General features: G+C 35.0%; 1 protein-coding gene across 1 annotated transcript in view; it reads right to left on the bottom strand.

Moving 5' to 3' along the window:
* Positions 1-2804: 2804 nt before the first annotated feature.
* Positions 2805-20373, bottom strand: part of LOC145686279 (FRAS1-related extracellular matrix protein 1-like) — a gene marked incomplete at its 3' end in the record, with an annotated part of 157231 nt that continues 139662 nt past the window's right edge. Inside the window, 3 exon segments of the mRNA XM_081759410.1 lie at positions 2805-3005; positions 7283-7398; positions 15554-15756. Coding sequence (XP_081615536.1) covers positions 2805-3005; positions 7283-7398; positions 15554-15756 — 520 coding nt within the window.

Here is a 20373-nt window from a genome sequence, read left to right as displayed (position 1 = left end):
ATGATGTTTTTCGAAACAACAAACAAACGGAGTTGGGTTAAAAATTGAATTTGCCAGGTCCATTACAGTGCGAGAGTGTTATCAAGGTCTTCAGAGGCTTGCGGGGAATCTGCATTGCCTTGCAGAACAGTGCCACGGTGGGTACGAGCCTTCAAGGAGGGACAACAAAATGTGGAAGACATACAACGGCTTGGTCGTCTCGTGTGTGAAAAAGACGTGAATGCTGATACCGCGTTACTGGACGCTGATCGACGCCATACTACTCGTGAGCTGAGCCAAGAGACAGGATTAGTGCATACAAGTGTTGTACACGTTCTGAAGGAACGCTTGGGCATGAAAAACACTACATCACGATGCGTTCCGAATGAGTTGACAGAAATGCAGAAATGGCTACGATACGACGCTGCTCCTATCCAGCTGGAACGCTACGAGCGGGAAGGAGATGTTTTCTTACGCCATATCATTACGCTGGATAAAACATGGGCCAAATCATACGAACCACAATTGAAACGCTAATCAAACGAATAGCGTCATTATGTGTCACCATAAACATCTCAATTTCATCAAAAGCGCAGGAATGTGCAAGTTGTGGTGGTTCTTGTGTAGAACTTAGATGATGTAAATCCTAACATCAGACCGTAGATCCTTTGTTTTCTCACAACAGACCGTAGTATTTTTCGTTCCTTTCTAGACCACAACTTGCGATTAACCTTGAGAAAGAAGTAGCGACACTTTTTGCAGAACCCATTCATCACTTTGCTGGACAACGCTCGCGTGCATACAGCGCAAGATGTGACTGATTTGTTCGATTGATGGGGTGGGAAGTTCTGTACAATGGATCCTATTTCCAGAACTTAAGCCCTTGTGACTTTGACTTGATCCCTAAGATAAAAGAATCTTTTCGTGGCATTCGTTTCAAAACAATTCAAGAGATTCTTTCGGCAGTAGGTTGATCCATTAGAACTATCAACACAATATGTTCTGCTACAGGTATCCAACGACTTCCACATCGCTGGCAACAGATTATACTCAATGCCCTTGACTACAAACCTTTGTAACGTGTATCTATTTTGTATCAATAATAAATAAATAGTTGTTACTATTAAAGTTCCAACCCTCGTAAATATATTAACAAGTGTACAGAAAATAGCTGTGACATATGATTTTCTCTTGGAGTTGAATGCATGGGTAGTCCATGTGCATGACTGCTGACTGGAAATTTCCATACATATCACACTGATCTTTCACAACATTCAAGTGACACATTTTTCTTTTTTCTATTCGAAGTGTTTATACCAAAAATATTTGTTTTCAGATTTTCTTAGTTTTCTTTAAAAATGGGGATATACGTAGAACTACAAGAATAATCACTCTGACCACTGCTTAAGTTTCCTGGTTGTTTATTCAGTTCGTCAGTACTGAACAGAATAAATATGATATCAAGATCTTGCTGAAGTGAAAAATATATATAGAGAGAGCTTTCCATATGTAGGAAAATATGGAGACCCACATATATCTCTCTTGCTGCTATAGATGCAGTTCTTTAACTTATGGAATCACTTTTACACTTCGGACTACCTGAATTCACGGCAACTTCTTTACATATCTAAAAACAGCTAGTAAATGAAAAAATAACCAAATAAATATATTGCCACTATTTGAATCAACTGAAGGAACATTCCATCTTCAGTATATTTCTATAACAAGAAATTGTATACCAAAAATGCATTTAAAACCGTGAATGATATCACATTTACAGAATGCCAATATATATATATAAAAAAAAGTATCTAGTAATAATGAGCTCCTTTCACACTGATGAACAGATTATGAATGATCACCAAAACAAAGAAACAAACAAACGAAAAAGCCCATACGGTTCTTTTATAAGAAGTTTTCTAAGTAGCATTATTTGTGTAGCAATTTGTACCGGAAAACTACAAACGTATCAAATCGGGAAGTATAAAGTAAACAAAACTTTGGATTGGTGTTTTTGATGCAAATTTCTCTGTAAATCATCACGAAAGTGTTTCGAAAATATATCGTTTGCTCCATCTGCCCCGAAAAATATATGAAGTCCTCTCGCTATGATAGCTTCTGGTTTTGGTGTAAAATATCATGAGTACGAGTAAATTTACTATTTTAATTTTAATTTTAGGAAGAAAGGCGGCATTTTCCTCAAGATTGCATAATGTTTTCATATATGCATTGAATTTTGGACCTATTACATATACGCTTCGATATAGACTATATTCAGAATTTGGTTAGTATGTAACAGCTCCTTTTCTATATATAAAAAAAAATGGAAAATAAATGCATATTTTACTGATATATTACATATTTCTAAAGTTACCTAAAAATAAAGATTCATTTCAGTTGTCAACTCTCAAAATGACCCTGTAGTAGTCCTTTTATAAATTATTTTCCTATAGTTCTAGTGTTAACTATGAATGTTACAGATATTAACACCAAATAAGACAGTTCTGTTAATACTAGTAGTCTTATCATCAATTCTCTCATATGAAATTTGAAAGGAATGAAAACGCAGATCCATGTTCATATAACATCGTTGCTAGGAGAGAAAAAAAGCTAAACTTCAACACACAAACAAAGCAGAAAAATGCAAAGAATGTTTAAAATTAATTCTGAATGTTAAACTTTACCGATGAAATTTAGACTTTCCCATCATGTTATACATGTAAACAAACTTTGCAACAGCAGAGAAAAATAAAAGCTAAGAAAATACAAGTTTTATTACCACACTAACAGGATCATTTCTAATACCTACTTACTTAAACACTTACAAAAGTATTAGCGTTCATCTCTGTACTAGATAACAGTACTTCCACCTGTGACTTTTCTTCATCTTCAAAGACTTCACTAACTCCTCCAATTGCATGGTTGGATGATACACGATACACTGGGGCGAGTATCTTATTCTCAATTCGTAAAACACAACCCATATGGTCATCATCATCATCATGTATTGTAATAGTAATTTTATCCTAAGGAATAATAATAATAATATAAAATATTTTACATTTCTTGCATACAGAAATTATAAGTTGAAATACTTGATAAAAAATTGAAACGCATAACATTTTACTGCGCAAAACGTTCTAAGTTATACAATAAGCGGTTTATATATATATCACGAAAAGCTAAATAAACAGATCTACTAAGAAAATTGACGACTACTGTATCAATGTAGGAAAGATTTAATAGTGAACTATTGGAGATATTAATTCTTTATGCTTATAATTAATTAATTCACATTTCTAAAATTATTCATCACCACAAAATTATTTGCGATATTGTGAATATGAATTTAAGTTTATTATAATAGTATTACTATCTAAATCACATTTGATTTAAACACTTTTTACGTCTTGGCATAATGAAGTCGATAGTGTTGCTTGAACACGCGATGATGCCAAACAAACATAACAAACTGCTTATGAAAATAAAATATTATTTGACATACGGCGTAATATTTAAATCCAGTATAAATAAACAAATTAGGGACACAGAAAAATAAAAGAGGACAATATATCAGATCTTTCTAAACACTTGAGGACAACAAACCCTAATCTTTCACAAGGCAAGGATTTCCACCCTTCAAAAAATAAGGAAAAGGCAATTCGAATCAAATCTTGTTAAAACGCAACTCTGGGGAAGAAACTTTAGATAAAATATAAATATCCTTATTGGATAACTACACGTTGCACAATAAAAATAACCATAATGGTTTGCAACACTAAGTCACCTTTATCTGCCATTAAACGTAACTCTCATCAAGATTCTACTTCTTTTGACAGCAGTAAATGAAAAACATTAACATCTGTATTTAGCCGAAATTTAGAAGAAAAAATTTCTACAAGCACAGGATATAAAGTATAGATAAAAAATTCAGTTCTATCTCATTTTTCCACGGTAAATGTTATTTCTTACTCTGAGGTCAATGATTATCTTGATGCACACTCGATAGTTAGATTGTTGCTGCAATCTCTCTATATATTTAGAGACATTATTTTTCATATTCGTGTTTACGTATTTAACTATATGGAAATACATTTGCTACATACTACATATCGTATTCATAAATTATTTATACATATATATAATTTTAAAATTTCTTTGGAAAGGAACTATTTTTGGTAGAAAATAAATTTTATCCAGTGTTCGATTGCCCTCGAAGTTTTACTTTATCTAATGTGGATGGAACTAGGTGTCAAACGCCAGCGTGAATAACGACGACCTCATAGGAGAAAGTTACTCACATGATATGGTTTGCAGAGACGAAATCCCTAACCCAAGTATAGGGAAATTTTAGAAAAGTGCGTAAAATAATACCCTTTTATGTAGGAGCACGTCATTAATATCAAAAGAAATGTTCAATTTGAGGTAGAGGTGTCACACAATAAAATATGTCAAACTGACTTTTCTTTGTCTAACTTTCAGAGTTAGCTTACTATCACAACTTTTTTTAAAGACGAATGCAAAACTCTTATGTTATTTCTCAATCTAACTGGTTAAATAAAGAGGAGATTTTGAATAATTTGAAAGAGCTAACAAAATTTCATTGAGCCAGCAACACAATAACATATTCTTACAATTACAGTATACGTTACTAAGAGGTAGTTACTAATTTCGGCAACACAACAGAGCATTCCTTTGTTTGCCATAATAGGTAGGATTTAGGTCATACACCAAACTGCATGTGAAAAATCTAATCGTCTAACATCCATTGATTGCATATACAACTGTAGTAAAAGTCCCTGTGCCATTCACTATCCTCTTAGGATGTGTATCGGTACTCTATGCATTGATCGTTGTAACCATTGATCCGACTAATGCAAGATCTGAGACCGATATTGAGTCTGCGGTGTTTGTGAGATCGTTTCAAGATTCGAAGAGCGAAATGCCTTACACTCGCAAAAAAGGAGCTTTATATATGTCAAAAAAAATGAAAACAAGTTACTAATTTGTAGCCTTCAGAATCGTGTACGTACTATTTTTTGGTTTGGTTAGAAAACCCAATGAGGTAATTTTTGAGTTTTTTCCTTCGCATGACTGGATTTATAGGCGTATTTTGTTTTTCTTTTCTTTTTTTTTTTAAAGTTCTAGTGACATATTCAAACACATTTACTTTTTTCTATCATTGCACTTAAATTGTTAATAGCTTAAATTTTCTGTCTTTTCTATAGTAGAATGTTACAGTGAGTTAAAAAAAAAAAAAAAGTTACAGTGATTGGAAGTGTCTTGAAAGTGACGAGTAGAGGTAGACCGTCTGTTTTGGAAGAAAGCATAAAGACTGATTCATATATCTACGGAGTATTTCAAAGTCAATACGTACAACCTTGTGCGAATTTAGAATATCTCCAACAATAATGCATAAAATTCTATAGAAACATCTTCATCTCTAAGCCTATAAATTGCAGATAATGCTACAATCAGATCTAAATAACAAACCACATCGAGCAACGTTTGCCGCAGAGATGTTTAACAGCATTGGCATTTGCCTCACATTCCTCTGACGAATCTCACATTCTCTAGGGGGAACACAGGAGATCCAAAATGTCTGTTTGACATTAAATATTGGAGTGAGAATAATTGCCCCCTCCCATAACTGACATGACGCATCTCCACATGACAGAATTGTTTGCCACTCCACAATTCCAGGGTATTCCAAAGGTCATATTCCAACACGATGATGCTCCCCTTCATCGCCTGAGAAGGTTCGTAGATATTTAGACCAGTACTTCTCTAGTAAGTAGATTGGACATGAAAATTCAATGGAATGGCCAGTTCATATCCTAAACATAATCCTGCGTATTTATTCTTTATTAAATAAATTTTTTATAGTACAAACAGGGCGTCTCTGAACCTCACTACAACCTTTATCCACGTTAACATCCGACATTTTTCTTCGTATGTAGTTTCAAGCTTACTACAGTCTGGACATCTTTTGAGAAACATAAGGAGTCCATGTGGAGGCATACTGAAGCACTTCATAGTGCTTCGTATAAACTTTCGTAGTTCCTGACCATCGTACAAGGATTCCACGTTATTATCAGAAAAGGTGCTTCTGAGGACAGCTCTAAAAATGTGTACACCATGTGTCTGCGGAAGTGAACACTACAAAGAATAAAGCATTTCCTAAGACACTATTGTAGAACATCACTGAAATCATCAAATCTTTAGAATAAATTTTTGACAGTGAAGGCTTAGAGAAAAAATAAAAATAATGTTTCTATAATTATTTTGTAGTTGTCAACTGTATACGTAAATTGGAAAACTCTGACAATATGTTGTATAGAACTCATATGTAATGATTAATCCTGTTGCAAAACCGTCAACTGTAACACAAGCGAAACTCAAGAAATCATAGAACTATCACTATGAGCATGTCGAATGAGATAAAAAGAGTGACGTTTTAAAATTATATTTATTAATTCATTACACCTATTTAAAGCTGTGAAATCTGAGATTAAATCCATATTAAGTATATGTACTTCAAATTTTCAGTTAAATTGTTTTGCAGTCGAATGATGCAGTTGACCCCTTTGCAACTCTATGGAATACCACTGCTAAAACTATTTTCTAAATAATCCGTGCTATTTCGTACATGAAGGCGTTAATAAAATAAGTATCTGTATCAGTTTTAAGAATTTTATAACTTGTTTTATACTAGTTTTACATCTTGAAGTGCAAAATATTTCTTTTATATAGTTCTATTTTACAATTATGAAAAATAAAGTTGATAAGGTGTCAGATGAAAGAGTATTGGAAATAGTAAGAGAAAAAAGGAGTATACTGGGTAATATTTTGGAAATAGGAGATAGGATGAGTAGACACATTAAGTCATGGAGGAATAACTCTATTAACTATCGAGGGAATGACAGAAGGAAAAATATCTGGAGCAATGCTGCAACTGAACTATATGGACGAAACATTACAAGATGTTGAGAAAATAAATGCATGGAAATGAAAAGCTAGCTAGAGACAAGGAAGAGTAGAAAGCTGTGTCAAATCTATAGGGAAATTGCTGACCTAAGAAGAAAGAATTAAAATCATAAATCGGAAAAAATCTTAAGTCTACAATTGCAAGTGTGAGTGTGCTCCACAAGTCAGAATATTATCACTAATTCAACAAAACTTCATTTTATATTATTTAAAACTTAATATATGCAGCACACAATAAATAAATAAATAAATAAATAAATAAATAAATGCTTTAATTAAAATATCAGGAAGTTAGTGTAAGTTACAGATTGCTTACCACATTTCCAATGACAGTGTTAACGGGATTACTAAGTACCAGCTGGAAATCTTCGTCTTCTATTTCTTTTTCTACGTCATTAACTATTGACACTCGAAACGTTCCAACTGATACACCTGTAACAAATGTACTTCATATTTATTCATTCTCATGCCGAGTGTGTCAAAAGTCCATATGCCAACTCTCTTATGAGTAAAGATGCGAAAAAAATGGAAAGAGAGGAAAGTTGTTGAAAATAGGCCGTTTCCAATCTAAAATGGTGGATATTTTCCAATCGCATTGGCCGTTTGGGCTCCACACTGGTAAAGCGCCCTACGTTAAATGAAAAACCAACGTTTCCAGTTCAGCAGACTATAAAAGCAGAATGTAAAGGCATGCAAAAATAACACAGGAAATGTGAACATTGTTAGGTGAGAGAACCTAGAACATCTCGAATCCGTTTCATACCAATGCTGATTGTTGCTATGATGAGGATCCAAGAAACCATCTGCTCGACTGGTAATGTTCCTTTTCCATTTAATATAGAGTGCCTTACCAGTGTGGAGTACAAACAGCTTGGGCGATTGTAAAAATCCAACCAGTTTAGATTGAAAACCTTCCAACAACTTTTATCTCCTTTTATCTCTTTTCATTTTTCTTTTATGTTTACTCATAACAGAGTTGGCCTATATCTCCGAACTTTTGCAATGGTGACGTTGACGAAAATTTAGGTCAATACAGCATATTATTTAAGTGTATTAAACCGATAATCCAAATAATAATGCAAACTTCTCTCTTATTAATAATTTTTAATATCAATATGGTTATTGGTGTATTTATTCTTTTATACTGACTTCAGATTCAGTTTTTCTGAAGCTTCGAAGAACTTAAACAGTTTTGATCAACTTAATTACTGGGATTATATTTACATCTGTGAAAATTTCACGAGTTCATTCTCATTTGGTCCAACTACAGTTAATCATTCGTATTTATTGGTCTCCTAAAAACCAAAAAATATTTGATATTTTTTTCTTAAATATAGTTTATAGGTCATTCTATAAAAGACAAAACAGAAAAGAACTTCCTTGTAGATATATAAAGAGTATACGCGTTTTCGGAGCGAGGGACCCGGATTCAATTCCCGGTGGAAGTTCATGTAATTCGGATTCCATGTTAAACTGTAGATCTACGTCTCATATAGTCTCGTTGCTGAAAGGAACGCTAAACCACACTCAACGAAAGAAAGAAAGAAAGGAAATATAAAGTGGGGAGGACGAAGAAAAATTTACTATCAACATATTGTAGTGTTTCTTCGTCTCTTGTGTTATTTGGATCACGTTACATCAGACAATATAAGTGTGTTTATTGAAGTAGATTTTTCTATCTCCCAATTCATTCTTTCATTCGTTTTTGCTGTTATCTTACTGAAATGATTATAATTTACAGACGATCGAAAACTAGTTAAAATATACCTATCTCCACACTAGGATTAGTATATCTTTGAAGAAAAAAAGATAAATAGGGACACTTTTCCATCACAATTGCATGGAATAATAAAGAGGTATTTAGTCTCAGAACACCTATTCTTTTCGGCATTTTGAAAATACTTGAAATAGTAAAACTAATTTCGATGCATCTCAAATCAGTGTAACATCAGGTAAGTAATTACCATATCAGCTAGTGACTCTATTCTCGCAACATAACAATACTGCCCATTGGTATAACATTTTTATATCGATAGTTCTTGATTTTTTGCAATTACATGTTTTAAATTTAAGAATGAAAAAGCTAAACACAAATCCACAAACTACGGGACAATTCTGCGTCCCGGTAAATTTTGTCGGAACGCCGGAACACAATGTAATAAGGGACAACCCCGTAAAATACGGGGCGTATACGAACTCTACTACATACTGGATTCATTTTTTATCTACTACATGTTTAATCATTCTAAACAAGAAAGCCATATTTTAAAGTCATAAATTTAACAACGCAAATAAAAAATAGCATATCAAATAATGAATGTGTAAGTTATAATGGTTGGTTACCGAGCACTATAGTAGTTCTTGCGTCAACTTTTTTTCTTTACTTCCCATGATTATGCACTGAGGTCAACGGAAACAATGATAACGAGAAGGATTCTCACAAAAAAGTGAAGATTGATTTCCCTGACTTTCCTTGACACAAATTCTTGTTTTCCCTGACATAAATTCTTAAATATAAATGGGAAGATATGGGGTAAGTTCTATCATACACTTTAATTAACGGCCTCCTCCATCCCCATACCCGTCCAACACATTTCTTTAATTACCATTTATATATTTCTTATGTTCAATATGAGTAATTGTGTGTACAAAATTTATCATGTAAGTATATAATAATATATGTATGATACAGTACCACATACCTTGACATTGCAAATTAGACATTTTTTGCTTGAAAAAACAATAAAAAGCAATATAACATGCAGTCAAGAATATATTGCCAACTCTCCCTGAGACCTATTACTATCAGTCCTAAAATAAAATGAAATCTTTGTTTTACGATCCACGGTTATGCCGTCTAGGCTAAAGGAGACGGTGGTGATGAGAAACGAATGAAACTGTGGAATGAAGAAAGTGGGAGGAAACGGGAGAACCCCGAGAAAACCCACGCACGCGGTGTTTGTTCATCAGAAAATTCCCCTGGCGCGAGCTGGGATCGAAACAAAGACCCCATGAACCAGAGGTGAACGCTCTACCACTGAGCCACTGTGGCCCACTGTCAGTCCTAATATTGCCAACTATGAGACATGATAGTCCTCACATTTACATTTTCTAAACAGAATTTTGTTTTGCTTTCAGTTCTCGAATTTGTTCTACGAGAGCGTCTTGTTCTTGTTTGTAACATAATTCCATCTGTTTCTTCTTTACTTCCAATTTTTTAACTTCAGCACTTAGTTCTCTTTCTTCACCTTTGATTTTACTTTCCTTTGCACTTTTGATTCGTTTATGTTTAAGGTATTCATCATAGCGCCTCCGAGATGAACGAACTGAGAGAAGCATTCTTCGATCAAAAAGAACAGATTCTACACCTCCATAGAACAATTGCATCATGCACCCGCTTCTGGACTACCAGAGAATTTTCGATTTCGTTTTCTACAATAAGTGTCTTATTGACTAAGAACCCGCCCTCCACTGAAACACTGCCGTGGGATGAAATTAAACATTTTCACAACATTACAGAAATCAGAATATTCTTGTTTCTTGGACATTTCCTTTGCAAAGAAATTATCTAACCTGATACTTCCCATCTTCTCTTCATATTCTCTGAGGTCATGAGACTCAAATTTCAGTACAGAAAGATATAAACTGATACAAGTATTCTTAACTACAGAATCAGATATTCTGTTATGCTCATGCAGAGTTTGTAGGATGCGTTTCATCCTAGTCTGAGCAAGTTCTGGAGTGTACTTTTGTAGCCTGGGGTCCAAATCTGACAGAGCACATATACGTTTGTCCTTCAGAGGGTTCATTTCTACAATCTTCTTGATTGTGCCTAGCAAAAAGTTTCGACAGTCATGCCTAAAAGCTAGTTTATTTTTAGCTGATGCTTTCAGTTCTTTCAGAGTTCTGTCTTAAACCCGATGTCCACGAAGATGACAAGTCATACTTCTGCCTTTACATGACTAATTATCGCCCTCTCTGTCTCTCACACATATTATATATATATATATATATATACAGATGGTGATCAGAAAAATGGAAACATCTGTAGTTGGCAACACGTCAGATGTATGGGTTGGCAGTGGTGTCGTGGCGCCCGCAGCGCCGGACCGCTGGTGGTGGTGTGTTAGGTCGGTCTCCATACTACGTCAGGCGCAGTGGAACAGCAGTGTCCAGTGGCTGCAGCAGACTGAGGTAGTGTAAAATGGGAGACCTCTCAGAGTTTCAAAGAGAGCAAATTGTTGGTGCGCGGTTATGTGGAGTGAGTGTGACGGCAGTGGCTACTGTGTTAGGTGTGTCGCGTGGGACAGTGTCGAAGGTGATGACGGCCTACACAACACACGGGAAAACCACATCAGGGAAGCGGAACAGTGGGCGGAAGAAAATCATGAGTGACAGGTCACGCCGGGTATTAAAGCGCATTGTCACGCAGAACCGTCGTGTCACTGCGGAGCAAGTGACGGAGGAACTCAATCAGCACCTCTCCCACCCTGTTTCAACAATCACAGTCCGCTGCGAATTACATGACATGAACTTACGGAGTCGTGTTGCACGGGCCAAACCGCTCATCAGGGACCATAACGCTTTCACACGCCGCAAATGGTGCCACGACCATGCAACTTGGACCGTTGAGGACTGGAAACGTGTGATATGGTCGGATGAGTCATCCTTCACCCTATTCCCAACCACGGTCCGTGTTTGTGTGTGGAGAACGCCCAAAGAAGCTTATGATCTGCAGTGTCTCCGCCCAACTGTGAAACATGGCGGCGGCTCGGTGATGCTGTGGGCCGCCATATCATGGTTTTCATTGGGTCCTATGGTCACACTTAGCAGACGAATCACTGCCAACGATTATGTCGCAATTTTAGGAGACCACTTGCATCCTATGGTCCGGATGTTGTTCCCGGACAATGACGCCATCTTCCAGGATGATAATGCACTCATTCACACAGCTGGCGTTGTTGCAGCGTGGTTTGAGGAACATCGGGACTAAGTTCAACACCTCCGCTGACCCGCTCAATCCCCAGATCTCAACATAATTGAGCATCTGTGGTCCGTCTTGGAAACACGACTCCGGCGACGATTTCCACCTCCATCCTCTCTCACAGAACTGGCCGATGCCCTGCACGAGGAATGGTGTAAAATTCCACTTGCTACCATTCACGATCTTTATGCCTCCATCCCACGTCGCATCAAGGCTGTTCTGAAGGCGAAAGGTGGCCCGACACCATATTAATCTGGTAAGTTGCAATTTCGTTCAGGTGTTTCCATTTTTCTGATCACCATCTGTGTATATATATATATATATATATATATATATATATATATATATATATATATATATATATATATATATATATATATATATATATATGGTGTTTCAAAACAACACCGACAACGTTTGGAGGAGATTCCTGACACCAAGATAAGACAAAAACTATAGACCTACCTGTGGGCACAAATGCTTCCTTTCGGAGTTATAGGCTGCCGAAAACATGAAAAATTGAACTTGAAAGGTCCACTAACAAAAAAGTGGCTACTTGGCTACTTACCACTGAATCCTCCCTTGGATAGCCTAAGCACTTTCTAGACGTCTCGGAACTCACAGCTGATTCCTTCCTCAGTGACAAGGTGAAAAGGATTAAAACGAATAGGAGATAAGAGGTGTAAAACAAGGAATACATACCACTAAATAAATAAATGTAATGTAAAGAGTCGATCCTGAGATGAACGAGCAAAGCGAAGTACAAAAAAAGGGTGGACTGAATCAAAGAAAGCGCGGTGTCTATGTTACGTCAATATTGCCAGATTCATAGTAAGCATCAAAGGTAGGTAACCAAATTCTATCAATGTTACCAGTATCAAGGTTCAACGTAGGTTTGTATCTATTAATAAAGAATGATTCTTTGATCTCCCCCTTTTTTTTTCTATCAACCTATTACCTTATCCTGCTTTATATTATGTGTATGTTGTTTTAAATGAAGTGCCAAACCCGACATGCCCTCTTCTTGTGACTTTTTTCATTGTCTAACATGTTTCTTAATTCGAGTGTTAATATTGCGTTTCGTTTGGCCTATACATGAGGAGTCACATTCGTACTGAACGCGGTAAATGCCTGATTTATTTACTGGATCAACAAAATAACTTTTGAATCCAGTGAGATGTTTTTGTAGACTTTTTTGGGAAATACTTGAAGCAGATATGTTATGCTTTGCAGTAATACGTTGAATTTTTGTCGATAATTGTGGAAAATAAGGAATTCCTATCCAAGTTTTTGCTTCTTTGGAAGTGACTGTTTTGGGGGCTTGCAACGATTTGCGTGTTTGATTAAACCTCTTTTGTAAAATACATAACTTATAACCGTTTCCTTGCCCTATTTTGTATAGAAATTGTATTTCCTCATTAAGATCTTTTTGACGATCACAAATTAATAATGCTCTGCGAAAGAAATTCTTCCAAATGCTGGCCTTGTACAATGGCTGATGAGCTGACTGTTGATGTATGTAAGTAGTACCTGCATTAGGTTTTCGATATACTTTTGTTACAACTTCGTTATGTGATCGAGTAATCAGTAAGTCTAAAAATGGAAGACAGTTAACAGATTCACGTTCAAGGGTGAACTTCAGTCTAGGATGCTGATTGTTGAATTGTTCAAATATTTGTACAAGTGTATTTTTGTCATGTACAAGTAGTAGAATATCATCAGCATAACGGTAATATCTAATATATTTAAATGTATCCTGCTGTAAAAAAGAAGTTTCAATCTGACTTAAAACAATATTAGACAATATTGGGGATAATGTGTTACCCATGGCTAAGCCATCATTCTGAGAGAAGTAATTTTTTTAAAATTGGATTACATTGGTCGTTAAACAGACCTCAAGTAATTGTAATAAAAAAATAGTTTCATAAGCAGATGCGCCATTTTGTAATAACCAGGATCGTGTACTATTGATGGTAAGTTCCAGTGGTATGGACGGATACATATCAACAACGTCTATGGAAGCAAGTAAAATGACATTAGCATTTACAAATGATGATAATTGTAACGTCCAGACTGTTTTTCACAACATATTTAAAACCACTATTGTAACTATTAAGTTTTTTTTTTATACAGAGTGTCCAATATACAATGCAACCCGGAGTTTGGGATAGTAGAACTTTTGAACCTGAAGCGATACATAAATAATGGTTATACCAAAATGAAGCTTTGTTCATGCATATATTTTTAAACTAGGAAGCAACGATTGAAGTATACGAGGAACCACACAATGTTACCAGATGTAACCGAAGGTGTAAATCAGTTTTTTTGCAAAACATGTAAATTGACTCATAACTCATGTATGGATGTTCTGTTATTAATTTTCAGTTTGTTTAGTTTGAGTAGCTTGGAAACTACGAAGCAAAAAAAAAGAATTTTTCCTTTCCACCGATAACTAATTGGATGAGGCCTCTGTAAGGGGGAACTAGGGAAATCGTAGTTTTCATAAGTTAACACTCTGAATTGGCAACATTGCTGATGTTTCAGTGCAACAAAAGGTGTGTCAAGGACCTGTCTACATTATGCAATTCCTGAAAACAACGAAAAATAAACTTTAAAATTATGATGATAAAACTTGTACTTACGTGCATCAGATAAAGAAACAGTGTTACATTGAAAAAAGAATGTTACACTTGCACGTTTACGTTCCCTGACTTTCCATGACATTTTACGCAAAATGCATGATTTTCCTGACTTTGCCTGACATGTTAACATTTCCCTGACATTCCTTGATTTTCCAGAATGTGGGAACCCTGGCGAGATGGATGACACTGGTAGAATAAAGTAAGCGGGAGGAAACAGGAGAACTCCGAGAAAAACTCCACACATGGTTTCTGTCCAGCACAAAGCCCATTTGAGGGCAACGGAGATTAAACCAGGGACCCACGCACCAGAGATGAGGGTTCTATCACTGAGCTACTGCAGTCCCCTCCCTGCGCCAAATAGATGAACCAATCTTAATCAGAAAACTTTCGGATCATTTACAGTCAGCAAGTATTTACACAAATCCCGAAAATGCCTACTTTTGTGATTTGAGTCTTCCTTCAGACCGACAATATAATTCCACGAAAAGAAATTCAAACGTGGACATACGCAAAATGAGAGAGAGTGAGTTTACTAATTTACCAGTACATATTTTTCTCCAGTAATCCGCCCACTTTACACAACTCGGAAGATTGCAATCGACACAGACTTACTCGCACTCAAATATTAATAATGTAAGCCAATAAAATACACAATGAAGTTGAAAACGAAAGAAAAACATCTTGCTTATCAAAATTCTAAAATGCTAAAAATCTATTTATTAATTCATAAATATTTTGAAGTTTTTCATTTCCACCTCAATGTCCAGACATTCTATACATAAATTTTCAAGGCATATAAAAGAGTGGATAGGATCAATGATTAACCCTCATAACATAGATATCTCTCATCCAGAAATGATATAATTAGTTGTGTCCAATGATTAGTATTCAATATTTATTTTCTCATTAAGACATAAATGTCTGTAGCAATTTTTGTCAGTCATTCTTAATTCTGACTCACCTGGATCAAACTGAAGCTGGTGCCCCTGATTCACTACAAAATCTTCTAACTCTTTAGCATGACGTGAGACTACTGTGACACCAACAAAAGATGACGAATGAAGAAATCCTTCTCGCTTTACCTGCACAGATATAACACCATCGTCTTCACAAAAAGATAACTTCCTATTAACGAAGTTGATCTCTGACCACTGTATGATAAATCTTAACAAAAAAAAAAAAAAAAAAAAAAAGTTTTTCATTAATTACACTGTTCTACAAAATTTAGAAAATTTTATGGAAGAAATAAAGTCAACCATTTTTGAGTAATTATAGAAGGTTAAACACGAAAATAACAGTGAAAAAATGGCATAGTTTTGTTTTGAAATCTGATAGGATAAAAGAAAACTACAATAATGGGAAAATTGATGTATCTTCGCGATTTTCATGACAGAACTCCTATTGTACTCACAAATAATTCTACGCATTTTTCCTAGCCACATACAGTGAGACTTTCATATTGTTTTCGTAAACAAAGTTTATGCCATTGTATTTAAAGGAAAATGAGAAATTTTACGGAATCGGAGGCAAGAACAAAGGAAGGAAAATGTTTCTAAATCTATCACGAAATCTGGCAATTTTTGTGATTTCCATTCTGGTAGTTTCAACATCTTCTCAAATTTTATACATTTGTCATAGCCACGTATACTAGAACACTCGTACTTTTTTTTTGGGGGGGGGGGTACATTTTTCCTAAAGGAAATCTAAAATATATAAAAATAGGGAAAAGAGAAGCATTTCAAAACTTATAACAAAACGCAACAATGATTAAGATTTCCAATATATACATTCCAAGAATTCTTAATATCAACAAATACATCACCGTGCATGATAAAGAAAAAAATAGAATGAAGGTTCAAAGAAATGCTTAAGAAATTTAAGTATGATTTTCTACTGACAGAATTTCACGCATCTACTTTACATTCTGCGCCAATTTACTTTTGTACGTGAAACATCTCTTCGGATCATCCAGCAGTAATCCGCCAACAATACACGATTCCACTTTCTTCTGTAACTCTTCTCGATGGTTAGGATGTCCTAATTAAATCGTTCACCATGTTCATCACTAAAAGCTCCACAATTCAAGGAAAATATATCATGGTGTAAATAGAGTGTATATAATAATAAAGAATTTTATTAACCTATTTAATTTTCTTGAGAAGATTAATATTGTTTCACAGGTCCTCGACATGCTAATTGCAGCAACGACAGTGGATACAACGAAATTATATAAAATTAGTGTTAATACGATGTGATGATTATATAGAGCTTCAATATGATGAGGACAACACTCTTAAACGACACCCCATATTTGTGTAACTATGCACAAGGTTAACTGCACTTAATTATTAACTATTATATTATTACTAACGTTCTTACTGTTCCTGTGTAAACAACACCTTTCCAACATCTTTCAGATACATTAATCGAATATCTCTTATCAGAATAAAATACAAGCTTAAGTCATATTATACAAAGTTCTTCACATGATTAGTTTCAACAACACAGTGGAAATTACTGAAATTATAAAGAAATATAGATTTTGGAAAGTTATTTTTTACACAGAAACATTAAAAATGTTAGTAATTTATATATCACAATATCACAATATGCTTCTTACGTTTTATTAGTAATTATTAATTGTTAAGCTATTATTTTCTAATATTAGAGCTTTTACAATATACTGGCTTCTTCTTGAAGGTCCTTGTTGAATAGTCCAGTATATTAAACAAATGACATCTTGGAAAGCAATGTGAGGCTCAATGTAGCCACATCATATAATTATCCTATTGGTATTTAGTGATTTTTCGTAATATATAAAATTTGTATTAAAAAGAAATAGCGAAAATTCAGAGTATATGTAGTTTAAGAAACATCCTCAAACCCACTTTCTGGTATGTTGTTATAACTTCGTCTACAAGCTGTTCGAAAATTTCAGTTTTGACATTTCTAACAGACCACTTGTCAGGCTTTTGAAACCATTCTATGCCTCTCCTTCGCTTTCATTTAAATCGATGCTCAAATTTTTCATAATTTTCATCTTGTGTGATCTGCGGACTAACAAATATTTCCTACTTGATTTTACTTGTGGTGAGCCCTGAAAATAACTGACATAGATAGTTCAATGCATCTCCATCCTTTCTGAGAGCCTTAACGAACTGCTCGAGTTTAATGTGTAAGATAGAAGGATTAACTTGTCCGGATTCATCACATGCGACGGAAATGATAAGTGCTTCTTCTCAGGTATGAATGATGGCCGATGTGTCCAATCTTTTTAAATAGTTCCTTGTGTCATAGCTATCGAACTAACAGATAGTACAACAGAATTTCGTGTACCCTTGCTGTGGTCTCACTAAAATGGTAACCTCTTTAAAATCACACGAAAGATATTGATTGTGTTTCTTGTACTGTAGAACTCTGAACAGATTTTCAATGACAATGTAAATTTCTTTAGTTTAGGTTACATAAAATGATCTTAATAAAAGGCAGCACATTTGCATTGTGTAACAGAGCTGCCTTCAAACTGTCATTGGAAGAATCTATAAATAAACGCCATACAGTCGGATTGTAGACGATTCTCAAACTATTTTCGGTTTTGCCAGTGTGTTGCGGGTAGTGATGGTACGTTCTCTTGAGACGCCAAGTCGATAGCAGAAAACCGCTTCTTGCTTTCTATGACCGGTTTTGTCCTATGGAGACTAACGCTGAAGGCTGAAAATGAAAACAGTTTATTTCTACCACTTCCGGTTTGGATAGAAGGTTAAGGGAGGAGACGGAATCTATTCTAGGGAGCCAGAATTGGTTGTAAAAAGAGGCGCTTGTCGATTTCTTTCCCCGTTTTTGCTCTATGGAAACCGAAGGTACTAATAAATTTCATCAACTACTGGTTTTGGTAGATAATGATATGTTCTTTTGAGACGCTGATTTCATTTCAAAAACTCACTTCTCGCTATCTATTGCCGTTATTGTTCTACGGCGACGAACGTTGAAACCGAGAGGGTTAACGGAGGAGATGGAATCTATTCTTGGAACCCTGATTTGATATTTTTTAAAAAAGCCTTTCTCTTATCTTTCTTCTGTTTTTGTTCTATGGTCATCAATATTATTAAAACCGAGAGTAATAGTAAATTTCAACCACTTTCAGTTTCCGTAGGTAATTGCGCATGGTGAGTATGTTCTTTTGAGACGACGAATCAACTCCAAAAAACACTTCTCGCTATCTGTTACCATTTTCGTTTTATGGCGATAAACATTAAAGTCGGAGATGGTTAATTTGAACTACTTTCGGTTTGAATAGAGAGTTAACAGAGGAGATGGAGTCTATTCTTGGAACGCTGAATCGATTGCAAAATATTGCTTTTCGATAACTCTTACCCGTTCTTGACCTGATACCTGTCGAGAGACACATAGTCATTCAATAAGACTTCTGACACTTATGCATATGTTTATGCTTTGTTTGAAAGTCAAAAACAATCAAAAAGAAGGAGTAAAAAAAAATAAAGCGAAAATACTCAACAGACATTGGATACTGAATTTTTTTACATTTTACATATTATGATAAATATTTAAGAAGTAATCGGTAGCCTTCAGATTTCCCACATTTTATATTTGATTATAATTATTTAAAGAAAAATTAGTAACGTCCAGATCTCCCATATTTTATTTATTCATTTTACAAAGGTAACTGGCTAATCCAAAATTCCCGTATGATATGTTGACAGGCATTGAAAACATGAAAATCTTATATTAAGTTATGTACAGAAATTATGATCTTTATGCCTATTGAAAACCAGCTACATAATAGGATGTGATACTTATTTAAACACTTTCTCGAAATAAAGTCCTTGGAAGAAAAAAGTTTTTTTTTTTTTTTTTTTTTTTAATTTAATTTCCTGTAACTTAGTTTCTACTTGTTCGAAATATATAACCGTAGTATTCGACACTACGATTTTTTGGATGTGCATTACCTTGTCTGTTTTACTTGCGTTATTACTGTTGTAGAACCTTCCAAAATTTGGTTGTTTTTCGATTTTTGTGATACTGTAGCGTTTTTAGTTTGCAACACTACATACCATGTGTGGCGATGTAAGTTTCCATTTTACATGCAGATTTGAAATATGTAATAACCTGAAGTAGCGCCATTCGAAAAAATGTATCTTTATGTGGGCTGGCAACACTGTTCAACCAGGTGGTATCACAGAGTATGTCAAACAGTATCCCCTCTCGATATTTGCATTGGTACGAATTTGTAACTATTGCCATTGAATCCAGTCGATCGTGGCGCGAAGAAGGCTCAACTTTATAAAGGGAGTAAGTAAACGCATCACACGCTTATCTGCTGATGATAAAGCAACCAACTTCCTACAAAGAGCTAATGTGGCCCGGGGAAGCATACCACCAGGTACAGAACTGGCTGAAATTTTCCTGTTGTAAAACATCTTTCATCGAGTTAACTTAAAACCATGCGCATAAGTTTATAAATGTACATTTAACTAAAGAATGTCTAACGTAGCATTAAAAAGTACCAAAATTCTCTTCAGAGTCTCAAAAGATATATAATTCTGACAACTGTATTTTATTAATTTCAATATTATAAGGTGATGATATGGTGTGAGATATGGAACACTTGTGTCATTGGACCGTTCTTTATCCATCCATAGGAACCTAAACTGGGACAGATATCTTGACATGCTGTAAAAATAGGTGTTCCTATCACTGCTGAACCCAGAGGGTGACTTCCCTGTCTTTCTCCAACAAGGGGTGCGCCTTCTCACTATGCAT

This window comes from Thermobia domestica, chromosome 5 (assembly GCF_964235325.1).
Source record: "Thermobia domestica chromosome 5, izTheDome1.hap1.1, whole genome shotgun sequence".
NCBI classification, from domain to species: domain Eukaryota; kingdom Metazoa; phylum Arthropoda; class Insecta; order Zygentoma; family Lepismatidae; genus Thermobia; species Thermobia domestica.
This window is presented reverse-complemented; position numbering and strand designations above follow the sequence as displayed.